The sequence below is a fragment of the Salvelinus sp. IW2-2015 genome, linkage group LG1 (assembly GCF_002910315.2).
Source record: "Salvelinus sp. IW2-2015 linkage group LG1, ASM291031v2, whole genome shotgun sequence".
Taxonomy (NCBI): domain Eukaryota; kingdom Metazoa; phylum Chordata; class Actinopteri; order Salmoniformes; family Salmonidae; genus Salvelinus; species Salvelinus sp. IW2-2015.
The window spans coordinates 36,043,698-36,067,942 of record NC_036838.1 but is presented as its reverse complement, the minus strand read 5'-3'; the positions used below and the strand labels follow the sequence as shown (position 1 = coordinate 36,067,942).

General features: G+C 42.5%; 2 protein-coding genes across 2 annotated transcripts in view; one reads left to right on the top strand and one right to left on the bottom strand.

Annotated features, from left to right (window-relative positions):
• Positions 1 to 373: 373 nt before the first annotated feature.
• Positions 374 to 10,106, top strand: LOC139027527 (uncharacterized). Its single transcript, XM_070442875.1, has 3 exons — positions 374 to 392; positions 9,019 to 9,297; positions 9,385 to 10,106. The coding sequence occupies exons 1-3, from the start codon at positions 374 to 376 to the stop codon at positions 10,104 to 10,106; spliced, it is 1,020 nt and encodes a 339-aa protein (XP_070298976.1).
• Positions 10,107 to 11,879: 1,773 nt separating this feature from the next.
• Positions 11,880 to 24,245, bottom strand: part of LOC111974623 (collagen alpha-1(VII) chain-like) — a 106,952-nt gene continuing 94,586 nt past the window's right edge. Inside the window, exons 101-121 of the mRNA XM_070442872.1 lie at positions 23,338 to 23,373; positions 23,158 to 23,193; positions 22,911 to 22,967; positions 22,652 to 22,728; positions 22,440 to 22,512; positions 22,119 to 22,154; positions 21,823 to 21,903; positions 20,380 to 20,433; positions 20,062 to 20,115; positions 19,839 to 19,901; positions 19,675 to 19,737; positions 18,448 to 18,564; positions 18,286 to 18,363; positions 17,822 to 17,875; positions 17,617 to 17,665; positions 17,347 to 17,417; positions 16,801 to 16,951; positions 16,242 to 16,373; positions 15,707 to 15,769; positions 13,156 to 13,338; positions 11,880 to 12,612 (exon numbers count right to left, since the gene is read on the bottom strand). Coding sequence (XP_070298973.1) covers positions 12,584 to 12,612; positions 13,156 to 13,338; positions 15,707 to 15,769; positions 16,242 to 16,373; positions 16,801 to 16,951; positions 17,347 to 17,417; positions 17,617 to 17,665; positions 17,822 to 17,875; positions 18,286 to 18,363; positions 18,448 to 18,564; positions 19,675 to 19,737; positions 19,839 to 19,901; positions 20,062 to 20,115; positions 20,380 to 20,433; positions 21,823 to 21,903; positions 22,119 to 22,154; positions 22,440 to 22,512; positions 22,652 to 22,728; positions 22,911 to 22,967; positions 23,158 to 23,193; positions 23,338 to 23,373 — 1,557 coding nt within the window. The 3' untranslated portion in view covers positions 11,880 to 12,583. The remainder of the gene's footprint in view (positions 12,613 to 13,155; positions 13,339 to 15,706; positions 15,770 to 16,241; positions 16,374 to 16,800; positions 16,952 to 17,346; positions 17,418 to 17,616; positions 17,666 to 17,821; positions 17,876 to 18,285; positions 18,364 to 18,447; positions 18,565 to 19,674; positions 19,738 to 19,838; positions 19,902 to 20,061; positions 20,116 to 20,379; positions 20,434 to 21,822; positions 21,904 to 22,118; positions 22,155 to 22,439; positions 22,513 to 22,651; positions 22,729 to 22,910; positions 22,968 to 23,157; positions 23,194 to 23,337; positions 23,374 to 24,245) is intronic.

Here is a 24,245-nt window from a genome sequence, read left to right as displayed (position 1 = left end):
TTATCTCCCTAATAATACCTCATTTGCACAAACTGTATATATACTTTTCTATTGTGTTATTGACTGTACGTTTGTTTATTCCATGTGTAACTCTGCTGTTTGTGTCGCACTGCTTTGCTTTATCTTGGCCAGGTCGCAGTTGTAAATGAGAACTTGTTCTCAACTGGCCTACCTGGTTAAATAAAGGTTAAATAAATACAAATAAATACAAATAATGAATGCCTGCCGATACCATAACCCCTCCGCCACCATGGGGCACTCTGTTCACAACGTTGACATCAGCAAACCACTCACCCACACGATGCAATACACGCCATACATGCCCAGTAGAGTTGAAACCAGGATTCATCTGTGAAGAGCACACTTCTCCAGCATGCCAGTGACCATCGAAGGTGAGCATTTGCCCACTCAAGTCGGTTACGACCCCGAACTGCAGTCAGGTCAAGACCCTGGTGAGGACGACGAGCACGTAGATGAGCTTCCCTGAGACGGTTTCTGACAGTTTGTGCAGAAATTCTTTGGTTGTGCAAACCCACAGTTTCATCAGCTGTCCAGGTGGCTGGTCTCAGATGATTCCGCAGGTGAAGAAGCCGAATGTGGAGGTCCTGGGCTGGCATTGTTACACATGGTCTGCGGTTGGGAGGCCGGTTGGACGTACTGCCATATTCTCAAATAAAAAATAAAAAATAAAAAAGTTTTTCTTTATTTAACTAGGCAAGTCAGTTAAGAACAAATTCTTATTTTCAATGACAGCCTAGGAACAGTGGGCTAATAACTGCCTTGTTCAGGGGCAGAACGACAGATTTGTACCTTGTCAGCTTGGGGATTCGATCTTGCAACCTTTTAGTTACTAGCTCTTACCACTAGGCTACGCTGCCGCTGCCAAATGACGTTGAAGGCAGCTTATGGTAGAGAAATTAACATTCAATTCTCTGGAAACACCTCTGGTGGACATTTCTGCAGTCAGCATGCCAACCGCACGCTTCCTCAAAACTTGAGGCATATGTGGTATTGTGTAGTGTGACAAAACTACTCATTTTAGAGCGTTTGATAGTTCATTACAAACATTTCCATGGTCATAACGTTAATGGGAAAAAACAACAGGCACAAGCAAGAGTATGAAAGAGTTGTATGAGTGAAATGAGTGAAATGAAAGCAATCAATTCAGCGATATTTAAGTGACAAGTGGATTTTGCACCCCTTATACACAGGAAATATAGATGGCTGAAAAAGACAGATCCTCAGATAGGTGGGGCACCCACATTGCTACTAATGGTAATTGAGAAAGGCAGATAGTGTATGTATAAAGAGGCAGAGAGTAAGGTGTGTAATATCCATTTCTAATTCTAATTTGTTTCTAGTGAAACTGCTTACTGGCAGTGGAGAGACAGCCAAAAGCACAGCAGGGCGCAACTAAGGGTCGGATCAATAGGCCAAATAAATGCTTACAGTGGCACTTGAGTTAAATTCTTAGAGGACAGAGGGAACTTTGAATGCCCGCACTCACACACACACACACACACACACACACACACACACACACACACACACACACACACACACACACACAATGGATAAAGGGAAAGGGGGATACCTAGTCAGTTGTACAACTGAATGCATTCAACTGAAATGTGTCTTCCGCATTTAACCCAGCCCCTCTGAATCAGATAAGACATGAGGTCAAAGCCTGAAAGGAGCTGACGGGGTAAAATAGGACACACGCATGTACACACTCATTCACGCCAAACACACACACACACAAGATATACTACGGTTATCTGAGGATTAAACAAAAGTATCATAGTTACATATATCACATGAGAGGAGGGTAAAAAGCAATGGAAGCAAAAAATACATGCCAGTAAATGTTCATTGCCATGGCAATAGCCCTTGGGGTACTTGGATAGGGAAGTTGGCAGGAGAAAGAGTGAGCGGAGGAGAGAAGGAGGGAGGGAGAAAGAGTGACTTCTTGGCATGCGCTGTCCTCCTGCTTGTTCCTACTACTCTAGCGCTCTGCCAACCACAGACCCTGCGGCTTTAAACAGACAAGGTCACTCAAGAGGAAAAATGAACAGCTTCAGAATGTGCCTCTGCTTCATGCTGATAGGTGTTAGGGTGCAGTACTGGCACATGGAGACAGGGGGAGCCACCTCTGTCTAATACAGTGCTAAGTTTGGCAGCTATTTTAGATGTAGTCTTTATCACTAAAATACTTTTTAGGCTTAGCTTCATTTTAGTCATTTCATCCTTCTTAGTTTTAGTTACTATTAGTAGACTAAAACTCTGGACAATTTTTGTCTAGTTTTAGTCACAGTTGTTTAGTCACATGTAGTCAGTGCATTGTTTTCCATTAAATAATTAATATTTACCTTTAACTTCGATCATGGGCACATTAATATAGCCATGTCCAATTAGGCCCACTATCCCCTCATATACAGGTAACTAACAAAGTAAAGGAAACACTTGTGTAAATAAGAGATATAAAGTATATTGAAAGTAGGTGCTTCCACACAGGTATGGTTCCTGAGTTAATTAAGCAATTAAAATCCCATCATGCTTATGGTCATGTATACAAATGCCCAGTTGCATATTATTTTGTCTACCATGGCTAGAAGAAGAGATCATATCCTGGTTGTGCATTTGAACTAACAGCAGACATATCCATGAACGTGTCCTGTCTTGTTACCTGAAGGTATAAAGAAGAGATCTCAGTGACTTGAAAGAGGGGTCACAAAGGAGCATAGGGGGTTTGAAGTCTGTCTGTGTGTCTGTCTGAGTGTGTGTGTGTCATTAGATCTCATCCCAAATGAACATCTATGGGAGATTCTGGAGGGGTGCCTAAGACAGAGTTTTCCACCACCATCAACAAAACACCAAATTATGGAATTTCTCATGGAAGGTTGATGTCGCATCCCTCCAATAGAGTTCCAGTCACTTTTAGAATCTAAAAGTCTAATCTTTCAAGGCCAAGGCGCATTGAAACTGTTCTGGTGGCTTGTGTTGGCCCAACGCCCTATTAAGACACTTTATGTTGATGTTTCCTTTATTTTGGCAGTTACCTGTAGCTGGCACATTGCTATTATGGTAGATTGTGACAAAAAATATTTTTGTATGGGTTGATACATTTTTCAAATCAAGTCTGACATTTTAAAGTGGAAATGACAAACTTTAGAAGCATTTTTAAACCTCGAATACAATGCAAGTTTTAATTTCCTGCGCCGAAGGTACATTTCTCTTGCAAAGGGGTGGCCAAATTAAGATCCTGTATACTGCAGGTCTAACAACCAATTATATGTACTGACAACAACAAACAGCCCAAACTGGGAACATTCCCAGAACATTAGTTAACATTCCCATTAAGTTCTAGTTAGGGTTTGAGCTAACATTAGGATGAAAATGTCCCACAAACATTCAAAGAATGTTTTTGATCACCAAATATTATTTTCAACAAAATGTTAGAATTAAATATAATTGGAAAGTTATTTTAACATTCACAACATCAGTAAAAACTACTACAGAACATTCCATTAAGGTTATCATTACTTTGCCAGGAAATGTAATAACAGTGTTCTGATAATGTTCTTAGAACATACTGGAAACAAAATGTGGGAGCAATAGAAGTGGTTCCGAGGAAACATTACAGGAATGTTCTGGATGTGTTATTCAAAATAGCCATAACAACAAGCAGGGAATATTCCTACAATAATCTCATAAAATTATAGTGTGACATTATGACATGATGGTTATAATAAAGTTCACTGAACATACAATACTTCAGCAATAAAATGTTGGAGATTCCTGGAATATTCAGTTAATCTTGATGGAGAAATTGCTACTAACACCTATAACAACAAACATTCGTGCTAGACTTTTATAAAGTTATTCTATAAGGTAATGACATGATGATCCAGGGGCCTCATTTATCGAACGTACATACATTTCTTACTAAATTCTGGCGTACATGTAGATTCTAGGATTTGCGTGCACACACAACATACAGTATATGCATGTTTCCATTGATAAATCAGAGCCATATTATATTTGTGCACTCGTGAGTGAGCTCTACAACCCCTCCTGGAAAACACCATCTATTCACCTTTTGGTAACACTTTACTTGACACTCAGGGCCATAACACATTAAAACACCGTCATAACCATGTCCTAACATCTTACATAACGTGTCATAACCTGTTATAATACGGTCATAACCATGTCATAACATCTCACATAACTTGTCATAACCTGTTATAATATGGTCATAACACTGTCATGACACATTTAGACCAGTTGGGACATATATTGCGTTATTTTATGGCTATAATGGAAGTAGTGATGAAAACATTGCTGCAATGTTCTGCTAATATTGATGTGAAATGTAACATTAACATATCAAGTTGCCAAACTTTGAATGGCATTTACATTTTCTTACAACATATTTTCTGAGATTATTGTCCAAACATATAGTTTTTTAAAAGAATGACAATGAAGTACACAGATTTTAAGCTGCGCTCTGCCATCGTCGAGCCTTGTAGGTTACTTAGTCTGCTGCACCACCAGGATCGTAATGTTTTTCAGTGGATTTCTATTTGCACTGAAATGGCTATATGTCTTAGTACATACAGTGCATTGGGAAAGTATTCAGACCCCTTGACTTTTCCCATTTTTTTTTTACATTACAGCCTTATTCTAAAATTGATTAAATTGTTTTTTCCCCTAATCAATCTACTGTACACACAATACCCCATAATGACAAAGCAAAAGCAGGTTTTTAGAAATAGTTGCTAATTTATGAGAAATTCCCCCCTGGAAAAATCACATTTACATACATTTGAAGTCGGAAGTTAACATACACTTAGGTTGGAATCATTAAAACTCGTTTTTCAACCACTCCACAAATTTCTTGTTAACAAACTATAGTTTTGGCAAGTCGGTTAGGACATCTACTTTGTGCATAACACAAGTAATTTTTCCAATAATTGTTTACAGACATATTTTTTCACTTATAATTCACTGAATCACAATTCCAGTGGGTCAGAAGTTTACATACACTAAGTTGACTGTGCCTTTAAACAGCTTGGACAATTCCATAAAATTATGTCATGGCTTTAGAAGCTTATGATAGGCTAATTGACATGATTTGAGTCAATTGGTGGTGTACCTGTGGATGTATTTCAAGGCCTACCTTCAAACTCAGTGCCTCTTTGCTTGACATCATGGGAAAATCAAAAGAAATCAGCCAAGTCTGGTTCTTCCTTGGGAGCAATTTCCAAATGCCTGAAGGTACCACATTTATCTGTACAAACACTAGTACGCAAGTATAAACACCATGGGACCACACAGCCGTCATACCGCTCAGGAAGGAGATGCGTTCTGTCTCCTAGAGATGAACGTACTTTGGTGCGAAAAGTGCAAATCAATCCCAGAACAACAGCAAAGATGCTGGAGGAAACAGGTACAAAAGTATCTATATCCACAGTAAAACGAGTCCTATATCAACATAACCTGAAAGGCTGCTCAGCAAGGAAGAAGCCACTGCTCCAAAACCGCCATAAAAAAGCCAGAATACGGTTTGCAACTGCACATGGGGACAAAGATCGTACTTTTTGGAGAAATATCCTCTGCTCTGATGAAACAAAAATAGAACTGTTTGGCCATAATGACCATCGTTATGTTTGGAGGAAAAAGGGGGAGGCTTGCTAGCCGAAGAAAACCATCCCAACCTTGAAGCACGGGGGTGGCAGCATCATGTTGTGGGGGTGCTTTGCTGCAGGAGGGACTGGTGCACTTCACAAAATAGATGGCATCATGAGGATGGAAAATTATGTGGCTATATTGAAGCAACATCTCAAGACATCAGTCAGGAAGTTAAAGCTTGGTCGCAAATGGGTCTTCCAAATGGACAATGACCCCAAGCATACTTCAAAAGTTGTGGCAAAATGGCTTAAGGACAACAAAGTCAAGGTATTGGAGTGGCCATCACAAAGCCCTGACCTAAATCCTATAGAAAATTTGTGGGCAGAACTGAAAAAGCGTGTGCGAGCAAGGAGGCATACAAACCTGACTCGGTTACACCAGCTCTGTCAGGAGGAATGGGCCAAAATTCACCCAACTTATTGTGGGAAGCTTGTGGAAGGCTACCCAAAACATTTGACCCAAGTTAAACAATTTAAAGGCAATGCTACCAAATACTAGTTGAGTGTATGTAAACTTCTGACCCACTGCGAATGTGATGAAAGAAATGAAAGCTGAAAAAAATCATTCTCTCTACTATTATTCTGACATTTCACATTCTTAAAATAAAGTGGTGATCCTAACTGACCTAAGACAGGGAATATTTACTAGGATTAAATGTCAGGAATTTAAATATATTTGGCTAAGGTGTATGTAAACTTCCGACTTCAACTGTAAGTATTCAGACCCTTTCTTTACTCAGTACTTTGTTGAAGCACCTTTGGCAGTGATTACAGCCTCGAGTTTTCTTGGGTATGGCGCTACAAGCGTGGCACACCTATTTGGGGAGTTTCTCCCATTCTTCTCTGCCGATCCTCTCAAGCTCTGTCAGGTTGGATGGGGAGCGTTGCTGCACAGCTATTTTCTGCTCTCCACAGAGATGTTCGATCAGGTTCAAGTCCAGGCTTTGGGTGGGGCACTCAAGGACATCCACACAGCTGGATGCTGCCATCACCATGATTCACCGTAGGGATGGTGCCACGTTTCCTCCAGACGTGACGCTTGGCATTCAGGCCAAAGAGTTCAATCTTGGTTTCATCAGACCAAAGAATCTTGTTTATCATGGTCTGAGACTCTTTAGGTGCCTTTTGGCAAACTCCAAGCAGGCTGTCATGTGCCTTTTAGTGAGGAGTGCCTTCCGTCTGGCCACTCTACCATAAAAGCCTGATTGGTGGAGTGCTGTAGATATGGTTGTCCTTCTGGAAGGTTCTCCCATTTCCACAGAGGAACTCTAGAGCTGTCAGAGTGACCATCGGGTTCTTGGTCACCTCCCTGACCAAGGTACTTCTCCCTTGATTGCTCAGTTTGGTCGGGTGGCCAGCTCTAGGAAGAGTCTTGATGGTTCCAAAATTCTTCCATTCAAGAATGATGGAGGCCACTGTGTTCTTGGGGTACTTCAATGCTGCAGAAATGTTTTGGTACCCTTCCCCAGATTTGTGCCGCAACACAATCCTATCTCGGAGCTCCATGGACAATTCCTTCAACCTCATGGCTTGGTTTTTTCTCTGACATGCACTGTCAACTGTGGAACCTTATATAGGCAGGTGTGCCTTTCCAAATCATGTCCAATCAATTGAAATTACCACAGGTGGACTCCAATCAAGTTGTAGAAACATCTCAAGGATGATCAATGGAAACATGATACAACTGAGCGCAATTTCGAGTATCATAGCAAAGGGTCTGAATACTTATGTAAATAAGGTATCTGTTTTTTATTTTTAATACAATTGCAAAAATTTCGAAAAACCTGTTTTTACTTTGTCATTATGGGGTATTGTGTGTAGATTGCTGAGGAAAAACTATTATTTAATTCATTTTCGAATTTGGCTGTAATGTAACAAAATGTGGAAAAAGTCAAGCGATCTGAATAATCTCTGAAGGAACTGTATGAACATCTAGGTACACCTCACAGCAATCTGTTAGCTAATAATTTAACATCATTTCTGAAATCAAGTTGTAGGAAAAATTTAAGTCAAAACATCCCAACTTACAGTACAGTATATGAAGAAGATTAATAGAGTAAGAAATAATAAGGAAACTTTTTTTTCTAGATTTAGTTATCCTCTCTTTTTCAAAGATAACCTGGAAGTCAGAGTAAATGTTTGTGTTAGTCCCATTTCAGTGTTGCAGTGGATACATTCCAGAGATAACACTCCAAAGCTCCCAGGTTTTATCCCTGCTTGCGACTATCAACAAAATACAGTAAAACTATGTTTGTACAATAAATGTCTAATAAATTGTCATGTGATTCAAAATTATTGCCATATATGTGTGTCTACATGGATTGTTGTATACTGTAACTATCTTCATCAACAGTAAAATAACACTGACACATGAAAGAAATCTTCATGGACTGTTCAAAACTGAATTTTATAATTCTGGGAACATATGAATAACATTCAAAGACTATTGAGGGAATGTTTTGTGCACCTTGATACCTTGAAAAGTTATAACAATGTCATGACAACTGGACAGATTTTGTGTTTTGTGAATCTATCTCTTGTCATATCCACACAATGTTCCCGAAACTTAAAGAAATGTTTTGGGGACTTTTAAAGAACACAAAAAATGCGTTCCGGGAATGTTATTGAAACATCAGGCAAAGCTTTTTCAACCTAATAAAAACATTGTAATCATCAGCACAACGGGACAGTTTTGGGGTTTTGGGAACATATTTTTTGTGATGTCCCCACAATGTTCCCACCCAACTGTTCCCACAACCTAATGAAACATTCTGTGAGCCTTTAAAGAACAGACTAAATGTTTCTGGGAACGTTCTTGAAATGTCAGGCAAATGTTTTATACGAACATTGTATAATCATCATCAACTGGACAGTTTTTGTGTTATGAGAACATTTACCGCAACTTAATGAATGTTCTGGGAACTTGCACAGACCAATTTTGGTTTGCTGGGAAGGCACTCCATTTAAATAATGAAATTACAATGCAAGCATTGCACAAGTGCACAAACAATCATGGGCCCATGAGAGACAAACCACATGCAACATAATTACTAACCGTTATCGAAAGCGGGAAAACACAGAGTATATACGTGCTCCCTTGCACTTTTTAGCCAGTAGTTCTGAAAGTAGTACCCACGAGCCAAAAGTGGTCCCCGGAAATTGCGTACTAGGTCACATATGTGCACCACATCATTGCTCTCTCTCTCTTTCGCACTTCTGCTCTACCTTTCTCATTAGTACCACAGCCCGCCAGCCCCCCTCTCCTCAGAAGTACCACATTCCCCCAGCCCCTCTCCTCTGAGGTACCACAACCCCCTCTCCTCAGAAGTACCACAGCACCCCAGCCCCCCTCTCCTCAGAAGTACGCACAGCCCCCAGCCCCTCTCCTCTGAGGTACCCAGCCCCCCTCTCCTCAGAAGTACCAAGCCCCCCAGCCCCTCTCCTCTGAGGTACCACAGCCCCCCTCTCCTCAGAAGAACCACAGCCCCCCAGCCCTCTCCTCTGAGGTACCACAGCCCCCCAGCCCCCCTCTCCTCAGAAGAACCACACAGCCCCAGCCCCTCTCCTCAGAAGTCCACACGCCCCCCAGCCCCTCTCTCTCGAGGTACCACAGCCCGCCAGCCCTCTCCTCAGAAGTACCACATTCCCCCAGCCCCTCTCCTCTGAGGTACCACAGCCCCCCTCTCCTCAGAAGTACCACCAGCCCCCCAGCCCCCCTCTCCTCAGAAGTACCACAGCCCCCAGCCCCTCTCCTCTGAGGTACCACATTTCCCCAGCCCCTCTCCTCTGAGGTACCCCAGCCCCCCTCTCCTCAGAAGTACCACAGCCCCCAGCCCCTCTCCTCTGAGGTACCACAGCCCCCAGCCCCTCTCCTCTGAGGTACCACAGCCCCCCAGCCCCCTCTCCTCAGAAGTACCACAGCCCCCCAGCCCCTCTCCTCTGAGGTACACAGCCGCCAGCCCCCCTCTCTCAGAAGTACCACATTCCCCCAGCCCCTCTCCTCTGAGGTACCACAGCCCCCCTCTCCTCAGAAGTACACAGACCCCAGCCCCCTCTCCTCAGAAGTACCACAGCCCCCCAGCCCCCTCTCCTGAGGTACCACATCCCCCCCAGCCCCCTCTCCTTAGAAGTACTACATCCTCCCAGCCCCCTGTCCTCAGAGGTACCACATCCCCCCTCTCCTCAGAGGTACCAAAGACTCCCAGCCCCCCTTTCCTTAAGAGGTATCACAACCTCCCAGCCCCCCTCTCCTCAGAGGTACCACAGCCCCCAGCCACCCTCTCCTCTATCAGAGATACCACAGCCACCCTCTCCTTTCTCAGAGGTACCACAGCCCCCCTCTCCTCTCTAAGTTGGTGCCACAGAGGAAAGCAGGAAAGAAGCACCCCAGGCAGAGACTCATGGGAAGGGTAACCCCCCTTCTCCCTTGATCAGGCAGGATGAGAAGATGTTACTGTATGCACCACTGGTTGCTAAAATATGTATCATTCAATGGCAGATGCTGTTGATCAGATATAAGGAGGAAAACATTTACTCTATACAGCAAATTGGCAAGCGTTACCTAGTGTTGATTTTTCAGTGAAACATTTCTAGTAAAAGAACCCCAGTGTTGATGTTAATTACCAGTGTTGAGTGTGAGTCAGTTTTACTCTGTGGAGAGTAAAACATTTCCATCAAAACCACACTCATCATTATCAGATTTCCCAGCATGCCCTACTGCATTTTTTGGGGGCATTGTTTTAAATATCTATGTTTTTGCATGTACTTTGATTAATTAATCTTATGCTAGACAAAGATAAATAACATAGATTTTCCCAAACTAATCCAATCAGTCCTAACTCTGGCTGGATTCAAATAAAAATGACACATAGTGATGTGCCAGCATAATGTTATTTGCAGGGCCGGATGTACTTGCAGTGCCTGATGTGAGTGACCTGTAAACCAGGAGTTTAAGGTAAAACTTGTCCATCAAAGTAAGGCCTTGATATACAGTATGTAATGTATTGTCAACCAAGGAACTCACTTTTTGACGGCCACAGGACTTTAAAAGGAACAAATTTAACAACCATGTCGCTGTCACTAACAAATAAAGTAATGGGTGGTAACTCTACAATTCACTTGAAAAGGCAAGGCACCCTGCGAAATATGCAAATTAGGCTTTACACCAGACAGTGTTAAAACATAAAAAAACGAGTTACTGTAACACTATAGGTGTTCATTTCTTAGATAGAGAAAGATGAACAGCGTCAGCACTAAGCAAAGCGATAATTGTACACTGAAGAGTGTGAACCCATATAAACACTGGAATAATGTTAAGTTTAACACTCTTAGTATTGATTCAACACTGGAGAATTTGCTGTGTACCATAGACAACGCACACACACATACACATACTCACCCTGAGTAACAGTAATAGACAGAGGAACTGAGCAGATTGAGGGCCAGGCTGGGTGCAGAGAAGTGTGATGAATGCTAAAACACATCCAGGTATTAAGCCCCCCCTCCCCACACAACTGTAATAAACATGATTAAACCTGTAATAACCATGTAATAAAATCTATTTAAAAACTATGCAAATCTGTGACCAAATGTGTGTGTGTAGGGCTTGTCCTGAAGTGTCTCCCCAGGGGAAATCAGAGGAGAGAGAAAGAGAAAGAGAGAGAGAGAGGACCAGGAGAGGATGAGTCACACCCAACAGACAGAACATCCTCTCAATAATAAAACATTCTCCATTGGAATTAGAACATTCAACGCACAACACACACACACACACACACACACACACACACACACACACACACACACACACACACACACACACACACACACACACACACACACACACACACACACACACACACAGTAAAGACGTGTGAAGGAGGGAAGTGTAAACAGATCGAAGTATCAGCCTCAACATGGTCATCATCAATATCCTCATCTTCTCTATGCTCAAGGTGGTGCCATCAATAATTCATCCTTACTCAGGTACAGGAACTGCACATGACATAGCTAAAACTAAGGCCAGGAATCTTTCCTGACCATGTGACCTGAACAGGAAAAACTCTTGGCTTCTCAGCTATATGTACATTATCATATTTCCCAGTGTGCTAACCCAAGCCCTAAACAAACTACCACTTCAAAAAGTCTCTATCATTAAAAAACATTGTAGAAATACTCTTGTTCAAATTCTCTGGTTAATTTATATATTTAATAAAACAATGATTAATGTTGTCAAGCCAACATGAGTGTGTTCCTTTGCAATTTGAACATTAAACTTGATGAAAAAACAAACTTTAGTTTTTTCTTTGAAAACAACAAATGAAAAGTGCAATACAAAAATACATTTTAAAATAGCACCTTTCCTCTGTCAGGTAAAAACATGCAGAGTTTAACATTAATCATTTGGACACACAAAACACTTTTTCCCAGGTAATAAAAATATACATTTATATGTACATCACATTGGCAAAATATTATAACATACTGTATAACGTATTGTGCGTGCCTCTTCATACATACAGAACAGCTCTGTATTTTAGTGGACAGATTTGGAACTCATGAGCTGTACATCCACCAAAGGCAGATCCTGCTTTCTGTGGTAAGGTTGCGTCAATGTTTGGACAACATTGTCTTCCAGTAATACAGTACTGCTGTAATCGCTAGATGTAATTCTGAGAGGGATTAAAACGTTTGGCTGCAGTTAATGTAATATAAATGTACTTGAAATAAATAAGCAAATCAACAATGTGACCTGTGGCCATGAGACAAGATCCATCAAAGCTTTATATATATATATATTCAAAACCTTGCCAATGTTTATAGTTTTAAATATTAAACAACCATTTGTTGACATTCTTTAGGGTGGAGAGGTGGTCATGACATGCCGTTCATCATCGCCCCTTCTTCAAAGGAACAGCACCTGCAACAAAAGAAAATGTGCCGTTTTTTAATATATTTGCTTGTGTGTACGTGTGTATGTGTGTACGTGTGTACGTGTGTATGTGTGTACGTGTGTATGTGCAGCATGAATGTATCTGTATTCAGCATAATGTACAGGTAACGGCCTAAATATAGGAAACACTTGAGTAAATGAGGAATACAAAGTATATGGAAAGCAGGCACTTCCACACAGGTGTAGTCCTTGAGTTAATTAAGCAATCAACATCCCATCATGCTTAGGGTCATGTATAAATATGTCCAGTTTAAGCATAGGGAGTGTGAATCTGTCTGTGTGTGCACGTGTCTGTCTGTGTGTCACCAGCTCTAAACCCAATTGAACACTTATGGGAGATTCTGTAGAGATTCGTGGTGGCCAAACAATCTATTAAGACACTGCATTGGTGTTTCCTTTATTTTGCCAGTTAACTGTATGCACGTGTGTGTGTGCGTGCACAGTAGGTTACTATGTATGCTTGCTTGTGTGTGTGTGTGTGTGTGTGTGTGTGTGTGAGTGTGTGTGTACCTGTGTCCTCCCCGAGGCAGCGCTCCTCACAGGTCTCCTGCTGGAGGAACCGGTTGGCATTGCCCTCACAGCCGCTGTAGATGAAGGGTCGGCAGGCCTGGACCTGGCTGTTAAAGTACCAGCGCAGAGTAAATCTACCACAGTTGCCCTCCTCCAGGGGCAACACACAAGGATCCACTGGAGCTGGAATGCATCACACACACACAATGAGGCAGATGAGAGAGAGAGAGGCAGGCAGAGAGAGAGCGGCAGAGTGAGAGAGCGGCAGAGAGAGAGGCAGAGAGAGAGAGGGATGCAGAGAGAGAGAGAGAGAGAGAGACGCAGAGAGAAGAAGAGAAAAGAGGACAGAGAGAGAGAGACGCAGAGAGAGACGCAGAGAGAGAGAGAGAGACGCAGAGAGAGACGCAGAGAGAAGAGAGAGAGAGACGCAGAGAGAGATGCAGAGAGAGAGACGCAGAGAGAGACGCCAGAGAGAGAGAGAGAGACGCAGAGAGAGATGCAGAAGAGAGACGCAGAGAGAGAGAGATGAGAGGAGAGAGACGCAGAGAGAGAGAGAGAGAGATGCAGAGAGAGAGAGACGCAGAGAGAGACGCAGAGAGAGAGACGCAGAGAGAGAGAGAGAGAGAGATGCGAGAGAGAGAGACGCAGAGAGAGAGAGAAGAGAGCAGAGAGAGAACGCAGAGAACGAGAGAGAGAGACGCAGAGAGAGAGCGTCAGAGAGAGAGGACGCAGAGAGAGAGAGACGCAGAGAGAGAGAGAGAGACGCAGACAGAGAGAGTCGCAGAGAGAGAGAGACGCAGAGAGAGATGCAGAGAGAGATGCAGAGAGAGAGAGAGACAGACCAAAAATCTGGAATCAGAACAGAGGCAAAGTCACAGTGAGGGGTTCAAGCTTCAAAAGCTATAGTAAGCTATAGGTGAATGTTAGATGAATGTGATATTAGTATTAATGTTACTGTACAGTTGCTTAACATTCTGTGATTATCATGAAATAAGTGATCATACAATTTAAGAGTTTATTTCCAAAACGCTATATCCACAAATGTTTCACATATGTTTTTTAATCAGAAATTAATGCTTATGGGTACCTTTATGTGTTCGTAAAATATTACTGTCCTGTGTATTGCAATAGATTTAGTTGCAAAACACTATATATCCAATGTTTATCTTGAATGGAATGCTTGTTTCCCGCATAACAAGGTTATTATATTTTTGCGTTTTTATATTTGGTTATATTTCGATTTTTATATTTCGATTTTTATTTAAAATTCAGTTTAGTTTCAGTTTGTTTTCAGACCTGATTTGCTAGTTTTTATTTAGTTTTGATTGTATAGTTCCATTTAATTTTTTATATTATTTAGTTTCAGTTTTAGGGACTAAAAGCATGAGTAGGAGGCTAGGGGGGGCAGTAGTACACAAGTGATGGGTCAGGTCATAGGTTAGGCTAGGTTTAAAAGTCCTGAACAGTCATTCTGATAAGTACTTTTTCGCTCATTGCTAACTACCTGGAAGTTGAAAAGACAGGCTCAGTGGGCGGTGTGCTTAGATTCATGAGCTCGCCTTGACTGACAGTTCTTTGAAACGCTTATGTCACGCAAATTGGATGTCAAATCATCTCAGGCAAATTTGGTGACACACAAAGCAACTCAAACAACATTCAAATTGCATCAATGGTGTAATTTATTTTTATACATTTTCCGCTTGGCATGTCTCTTGTGATGTAGTTCACAGCGGAACTGACGGATGTGTTGACATGACAACTGCGTCAGAGTTTTGAATGACCCTTCTCCCCTTTTGTTCCATGCTGGCTGGAGACCTAGCTAGCCTGTAACTAGCTAACACCAAACACAGATGAAAAGGGAAACATATAAGTATCTTTGCCATAGATTAATAGATGAATAGAGTAAACAGATAGTAAAAATATTAAGTTTGTTTTGAAGTGTCTGTCCTATATCTGAGAGATATAAGAAAGACTAATACATTAGATTTTTTTTACGCCTATTTAACACCTTTTTTTGGCACTAAACTACTTCTATATATACTGTACTTCCATAAAATATTTTTACTTGTACCGGGCTACCGTCACACGAGTCTTATGGGTGTTCGAGAGCAAAACAATGTACGTGTTCATGAGAGTGTTCACATTAGTTTTGATGCCAAACCGCTCAGACACTACAGTCGTTTTTGTGAGAAGACCGATTTTCTGGATGCCTCCTGGTCTGACAAACACCGCTGTAGCTCGGTCACCTTCCACCGCAGACGCAGAAGGCCGACATTGGTGGATGCAGTGGATTGAGACGCAGCCCATACAAAATAAACTGCTCTCTCTTTGGTGTTTTGATTTGTTATCGACAGCAATCAAAGAAAAAAAAATCGAATTCTCAGTTGGTTATTTGGGATATTTTTCTGCGAGTGTGTATGTGTGTGTTTGTGTGTTCTTCAGAACATCAATAACCATCATCCTGGAGAGGCCCATGACATGCAGAGATGGGGTGGTGGAGTAAGCCCTTGAAACACCCCAGTAGTGGAGAGGAGGAAGTGGGCGGGTTTACCTTCCCCTTTGACCTCTCTCCTTGGCCTCTTTGTTTTCAGAGGGTCAACAGTGACTCTCTCACCTGCCGACACGTAATCATACAACAAACATCAACATTTATCAACAGATAATAAGCACACTAACAACACAAAACAGAAACACTTCAGACACATTAACACAAACAAATACAATCCTAACTTGAGAAACATGCACATAATTGAACAATTCATGTAAATCCCCCATTGTTGGAAATGAGAGATTTGCAAGGCTGTTATAAATACCCATGTATCTCAGGTTAGAAACAGACCAATGTACACAACACATACAAACACACTATCAACACAACAGAGACACCCAGGAAGCTGCATGTTGACGGCAGAGTGAAGGGGAAACAGGGTTGGTCTTAGTGTGGGACTGGGTTTAGTACATGAAGGTTAGTTAAGTGGATGGTTGGGCTGGGTATGTGAGAGGGATACAAGGTTGAGTTTGTGTGTTAGACTGACCTCAGTGTGTGAGGTTGGATCCAAGGTTAAGGGTGTGCGTGTGTGACGTACCATGGCTCTGATTGGCAGTGGGAGTCAGGTGGATGCTCTGCTCCATGGCCATGGGGTCGTCGTAACTCTCTATAGAGTAGAAGTGTTCGTAGTCGGGGTCGTTGGTGTTCACCACTACACGCAGCTCACGCCCTACAACATATCACAGGGCAGGGGCCGCCACAACGGTCACAAACCTAACCCCGACCCCTCACTAACCACCGCAACTCCTACAGCCCAGCGCTGGACTTTCACCAAGGGCTCAGTCCACCAAGGAACGGCGAAGGCCTTTATTCAGCTGGAATACCCTCACTTACAAACCCCCTAACTTTAAAAATCAGAGTTAAAAAGTGTGCAAAACTGTCATGGACAGACATATTATTCCTAATGTTCAGAGACTATTGATGAGAAAACAGTGTTCACAGCATCCCCCTGGGTTGTTTGTTAAGACAGACCAACGGACACAGACAGAGACAGACAGACCAACAGACACAGACAGACATACAAACAGGCAGACAGACATACAAGAGGAGTGATGAGGGATAGAAGGACAGTTGGACGGATGGATGGACACACTCACCGTCCTTGCCCTGCTTGCCCTTCCGGGCCAGCTGTTGCTCTGGAGCAGGACGTACCCTGGGGCTGGGCAGGGTTTCTGTCACAACAATACCTGAGAGCCGGGCCGGAACAGGGGACAGGGGGGGGAAAGAAGAGGGTCCAGGAACATAAAAACAACAGGACATCCAGGTTGGTCAGTAAAACACAAACATAACAACCAGACACCACCGAAACCCACAGGCAGCCACACACACTAACATATACACACACATGAGAACATACACTACAGCCAGTGCTTGAAGTGGACTGAAATAGGTACCGGTACTCATTTTGGGTGCCGGTACTATTTATATTTAGTTGCCGATACTCATCATATTTTAGAGCCAATATTCTGTACAGGTCAGTTCTGTACTGGCCCACTTCAAGCACTGAGTAGAACACCTACATGGACCACACCACATGACAACAGAACCAAGACTACATATAGTGCGAAAACATGTCAGAACCAAAAACACATTGAGTACATACAACTAATAATAAAGCTAATCTAATTGAATAGTTCATGTCAAAGCGCACTACTGCTACTGCCCTTAAACCACCTAGTCCACGTGTCAGACTGAGCCCACTCACCTCCACAAGCTGAAAGACAAAGAGAGAAGGGAGGAGAAAATAGAATGTTACTCTCTCTTTTAGTCAACAGCACCGTGGCGCATTACGTTCAATAGACATGTGTTAGCACCATTACTTGTTTCACTTGATGATCAAGTGAAGTTCAACTGAGAACACCAGCATGTTAGATTGGGACATTGTGTTTTTGGCAGGTGACTTTAAGACTTACCACAGTGTTGGCTCATCTCTGTGCGGACGTATGTACGAATCTCATCCTCCTGCCACAGAGAGCCAGAGGGGAGGAGGAGGAGAGTGAGGGACAGGCAGAGAGACATGACTACATTATAATGTGTGTTTGTGCATGCATGTGTGTGTGGGCAGGTTGGTGGTAGAACCTGCAGATTTGGGCCCTGAGGCCAAGGTGAAGTACTGACCGTCAAGCCTGGCACTCCTCTGTCTCCCTTGGCTCCATCTAGACCCAACTCGCCCTGCAGCAGAGACAGGTATTAGAACACAAAGCACACAACTGACATAAAGACACTGTTCTCAGAGCAGTTGGGCAAACTAATAGCTATACAACCCCAAGGTCCGATGTACTACGCACTGGTTACCTATCTGGTTCAAAGAACCAGAAATAAGCACTGGAAAGGAACAACAGCTGTTTTTTTCAAGGGTTAAATATATAATTTCTTTACAAAACCTTTTCACAAAAACTTGTATTTTACCCTTTTCTACATTTTATGTTGAAGTTCCCAAATGTTCCATATAGTGCATAATGTTTAGTAAAAGTGTCAGAGCTGTGTCTGTGCTGTGGCCAGTTTGGGGGATTTATTGAGGGACAGTTGCAGTCAGATACTCTATGAGCAGACATACCACACAGTAGAGTGGTGACACTCACCTGCCCGCCTCTTTCTCCTGGTATACCTGGGATACCACGTGGACCAATCTTGGCAGGACCAATAGGCCCCCTCTCCCCCTGACAACAACAACAATCACGTTGACCATGTTTAATTTACAACAACATAACTAGGTGGCATCAACAAATAAAGAAAGTGAGTACCTTCTGTCCTTGGAGCCCTTCTGGGCCCTTAGCTCCAGCGGGCCCCTGAGGCCCTGTCAGTCCAGAGGCCCCATCCACTCCTGTGGGGCCCGGAGGGCCAGGGATACCCGAGGGGCCCTGTAGAGAGGAAGAGGTAGAGGAAGGGAGCCACAGTCAGATACCATTTACAACCAGTTGTTTTTATCAGACTTTCTATACAGCAGGGGAGAGTGGGGTAAGTTGAGACAGTTTTTATATTCACCATCACTCCGTCAAGGATAATATCGCATTCTTTCTAACAAAGATATCTACATATATTTCAAGATGTTGTGTATCCCTGGAAATAATCAGAATGAATGTAAACATTACAGTTTTGAAAACATAGCTTGCACAACTTATCCCGTGTAAGGTTTGAGTTGATCCGCGGGACAGGGTAAGTTAAGCGGCCCACAAATTTCTGTTTTAAATTAAATATTACCACTACCTTCTTAAAACCATGTCGGTCTTTATTTCCCAAACAAAATTGAAAACAATCACAATCGCTTTTTTGTCTTTTAATCATTTTAAGCATCTTTTAACACAGGCTTAACACCTAAGAAACACTTTGTACTTTTTTAAACACTTTTAACATAGGCCAGGCCCTGTTGTTACCTCATATCCCAGTGATAATGCCTTGCATTACACCTGTGAAGAAAACGCTTCAATTTGCTTAACTTGCCATTGGCTCAACTTACCCCAAGGCAAACATTTTTACGATATTAGCCCACACAGCTACAAATATGCACTTTCATGCCATGTTTAGAACCTCATATAGAAGCTAATAGAGACCCTAACTGATGTATTGAACAATCTTTAAAATATTTACTTTGTTTTAGATAGATACAAGCATCATGAAACCTCTAACACAATTAATTAATTTGACTTGATTCAATCTGTTTACCACTTTTTCCATGTGGTTTATTCCTTCACAGACCCCATGAAATTATGACCTCTTCCTAAATATTTGGTCAAATGAATCATTTTGTGTATTGTTTCCTAGAAACAAGGGTGGCTAAACTTACCCCATTGGCTCAACTTACCCCATTGCTCAACTTACCCCATTGCTCAACTTACCCCATTGCTCAACTTACCCCACTCTCCCCTACATCTACAGTCAGTGGTCAGCTTGCGGTTTGGCTGTGGTCACATTCAGAGTATTTGTGCCGATCTGCACTTTATGAGTGATTTCAATTGTGGTTAAAGACTCACCCTTTCGCCCTTCTCTCCCTGCGTTCCTTTGGGTCCTAGTACTCCATCAATGCCTCGGTCACCCTACAAACACACAGAGATTAAGTAACATATTAACACAGTTCTCGTGATACACACACAATTAAGTACACACGCACACACAGACACCATACAAAGACAAATACCTTGGGGCCGATCAGTCCCTCCTTGCCAGGGGTTCCAATGGCCCCTGGAGGCCCCAAGTCTCCCTGAAACACACAGGTACAACACCTGGTAACATGTCTACCCTTTGCTGATAAGGCTGAAAATACAGTTGTAATACCAAATTCCAGATATCAGACTCAATGGTGTACTGTTCAGTGCCCTTTAAACATTAGGTTATAGTGTTCTTCATGGGATAATTCTTACCTGCTCACCTTTCCTTCCAGGCAACCCTGACCTCCCATGGATCCCTGAATCTCCCTGAACACACACAGAGCCAGGTCATTAGAAAGACACAGCCTGGTGCATCCCCTACTGTTAATCTTATAAAATGTCCTCATTAACAACTAAAGTGAGAGAGGTCATAGTTACAGTGGTTATGAAAGACTTTCATTTTAAAACTTACCATGCAACTACAATAATGGCTCCTCTGGATAAATAAAGTTGATTAAATTTAACTTCCTGTCACACATTTCTTCCCCTCTCCCCCTCCTCATCCCTCCTTCTCTTTCTCTCCCACTGTACCTTTTCTCCTTTCGGTCCGTCTGATCCACACGCCCCCTTTGATCCTCGGTCGCCCTGGAAACGATCAGTTAGTTAGTTAGTCAGAGAGCCAGATGAGGGACCCTGTCAGTCAAAGTGGGACAAACTGCTCCAAACTGCCAATTCAGAATGAAAGAAAGATTTTACAATCCTTTCAGCTGCCAAGAAAACCCAGCCTAATGCACACAACCCCTCATTCACCAAGTGACTCATCAATAACAACTTTCAATCAGATGGTTGCCAATAACAACCAGCTGGTCAGAACCAGGTCTGTGTTGGGTGGGGGTCAACATGGGCTTGTCACAGTGACCAGCAGAACTGAGTTGAACCATGTTTGATCATGAACAGACCACTGTTTCAGTCTTAAAATACTTAAAGCAGTCAATCCAGGATTTCACAGGTTTTTTTKGTGATATTTGCAGGAAAAAATACTTGACAATGTTTGCAGGGAAAAAATATGACAATGTTATGATTTTGACAGATGTATTGCAAAAATGAGCTGACGAGGGGAAAAGTTTGTTGACGTGTGGCTTGATTGAACCATATCATGCAGTAAATGTGTGTGATTGGTTGAAAACACAAGCCCTGTTTTTGTACTGTGGTGATGGGTCATTTTCTTTGCAATAATATTGCAATGATTTGACTGCTTTATGCACAAATGGTGCAATGATCAGTCAAATTCGCAAGCCTTCGCACAATATGCAGGATATTGTTGATTTAGCTAAAAAAATTGCGATCGCTGAATCGTGGATGGATTAAAGGATGAGTAACTGGGTGATTTGTGGAGAATAATAGCAAGTGACAGATAAGAGGAAATTGAGGGGGTTTGATAGCATGGTGAGACTGAGTGGGCTGGCAGATATTGTGCTGTCTGGATTAGTCATTTCTAAACCCAGATTATCATGCTGTGATTATATTGCCGTTAGTGTTGCAAGGTCATGTGAAGAAAACACAGAACACATCTCAAAGTTTTCCTCAGACACACTTTGCCTTTACTTAAGAGGACAGTGATTCACACAGTAGGAAGGTTAGAGGGTTCTCAATTAGTCTGTCAGAATGCCACAGAAACACACAAATTATATTTCCAACAGTCATTAAAGGTATTTATAGAATATATGAGGATGAAAATCAATTTCCAGCTGAATTTCAACTAATCCTCCACAATGTGACGTCAATTTGGAACCATAGAAGCGTTATGACCCAGTGGCATCATCTGGGAGGCTGGCAGTCGCTTAGAGGACATCTCAAGGTTGGCACTAAACTTCTTCAAATGGGGATGAACTCAAAGACAGTTGAAATATGATGACAGACTGTACACACACACAAACACACACATGCACACACGCACCAACACAAGCACCAGACACATACACACACAGATACATTGCGCTGCATACACACACACAAACACACGCGCGTACAAACCTTAATTCCACGCATTCCAGTTACTCCCACGTCTCCCTTATCCCCTCTAAAGCCTGGCATTCCATCTTTTCCTGGTGTACCCTGGGAGAACACACACAATCGACCAGAGGCTTTTATCCACCAGCAGGAGAGTAAATGGGGAGTTAGACATGGGGCCAGGAGTTTTTCCTGACCATGTGACCAGACCAGGAATAACTTTGGATCCTAGTTATAGGCTATAATAGAGTTTTTCAGTTCATGTGGTCAGGAAAAAGTACACATTGTTTTCATAACTGAGGGTGAAATGGGAGACTCACTGATTCTCCAGGTACACCAGGCTGTCCCGCCTCTCCCTTCAGACACAAAGACAAACCCATTAAAACACTGCATTTTTAATGGGTCACCTACAACATCTAGTCTGAGTTCATTTTCCACTGTTCATTTTCACAGGGTACACTGTTGTGTGATGATATATTCGCACACGATGGGTGGGAAAACTGTGTGCAATGTCATCCATTATACACAGGGGACATTATGACATTGATGAATATTGATTGACTATTGATGCTATTGGTTCTGACATAGATAACACAGCAGTTTTGATGAAAGCATTGACACAGATCAGGTCATGTAGTCACCTTCTGTCCTCCTGGACCTCTGGCTCCCTGGAACCCTGTAGAGCCCCTGTCTCCTGGCTCACCCTCAGCACGCCTGTGATCAACACACACCACACACACACACACACACACACACACACACACACACACAGTTATAAACCTGTTATTAATAGCCTGCTCCCAGATCTGTTTATGCTCTTGAAAACTCCAATGGTGTCATTGTCAAGGCCAACCTCACCTGCTCCCCAGCTGGGCCGTCATTGCCTTTCAAGCCTTTCTCTCCCTGCACCCCTTTGGGCCCTCGGTCACCCTGATAAAGAAGAGAACAACAGTTGTAAATGACCATTCTGCACACGCACACACACAGACGCACAGAGAGATTAGTAGTGTCATAGTCAATACTTGGTGCTCTGAGGTATTTTTGTGATCAATTGTTTATTAGATTAGTCAATAATAAGTGTTGTGGGGTATTTAAGGTAGAGGGTCATTCACCGTCTCTCCTTTATTTCCTTTCTCTCCTGTAGGTCCTCCGACCAGGAGAGTATCACCCTGAAAGGGGACAACATCACTGTTAGGCAGAGCAGTATATGTCGTTTTTTGTAATTATTTTAACAACTTTTCATTTTAACGGTTTTATTCTTATTGTCTCTCCTTTGCTCTTTTTTCTATGCTTCTCCACATTATTCTACCACGCACGCGCACACAAACAATATTACTCATCACACATTAAAATTCATACCTTTTCTCCTTTGCCACCTTGCAGCCCCAATTCACCCTGAAATATATTGAGAGTAGGACTCACTAGTCAGGCATGTCAATTTGATTCACTATTTTACATGAGCAGAATGCTCAGTGGACAGAGAGAGCGAGAGCATGATGCAAAATACAATAATCTAATAATAATATTCACAATATTCACCTTATCTCCCCTGCCTCCTTTGCCACCTGGAGAGCCCTGGTGAACACACACAGACACACGCGAGCGCAACACACACACCACACACACAGAGGAATACATTTATCAAGTACAGAACACACACACCACACACACAGAGGAATACATTTATCAAGTACAGAAACCACAAACACACCACACACCACAAGGACCAACACGCGAGCGGCAACCCCACAACCCCACCAAACACCCCCAACACAGAAAGAATACATTTATCAAAAGTGCAGAACCCACCACAACCCCACCACCACCACGCAGAAGAAGAACATTTACAAGTACCAAAGAACAACAACAACCCAACCAACACACCACAGAGGGATACATTTATCAAGTACAGGAACACACCACACCACAGTCACACAGAAGGAATAACCTTTAATTTGCAAGTACAGAACACACACTCACACACCCCACAGAAAATACATTTACAAGTAGCAGAAACACAACTACAAACCCACCACCCCACACCAAAGAAATACATTTATCAAGTACAGAACCACACACACACAACCCCACACCAGAGAAAATTTATCAATACAGAAACACACACCACCACAACACACAAGAAGGAATACATTATCAATGTACAGAACCACCCAACACCACACCAACCCACAGAGGAATTACATTATTAATACAGAACACCCACACACCACACACACAGAGGAATACATTTATCAAGTACAGAACACACACACCACACACACAGAGGAATACATTTATCAAGTACAGAACACACACACCACACACACAGAAGAATACATTTATCAAGTACAGAACACACACACCACACACACAGAGGAATACATTTATCAAGTACAGAACACACACAGAAATCTCAACATTTGTACTCCCACATGCACATCCTCACC

What these genes read in the sequence shown, in the direction of transcription:
- LOC139027527 (XM_070442875.1), top strand. An exon ending in CCCAGCCCCTCTCTCTCGAG is followed by an intron (nt 9,298 to 9,384) that starts GTACCACAGCCC and finishes CCCTCTCCTCAG; the next exon opens with AAGTACCACCAGCCCCCCAG.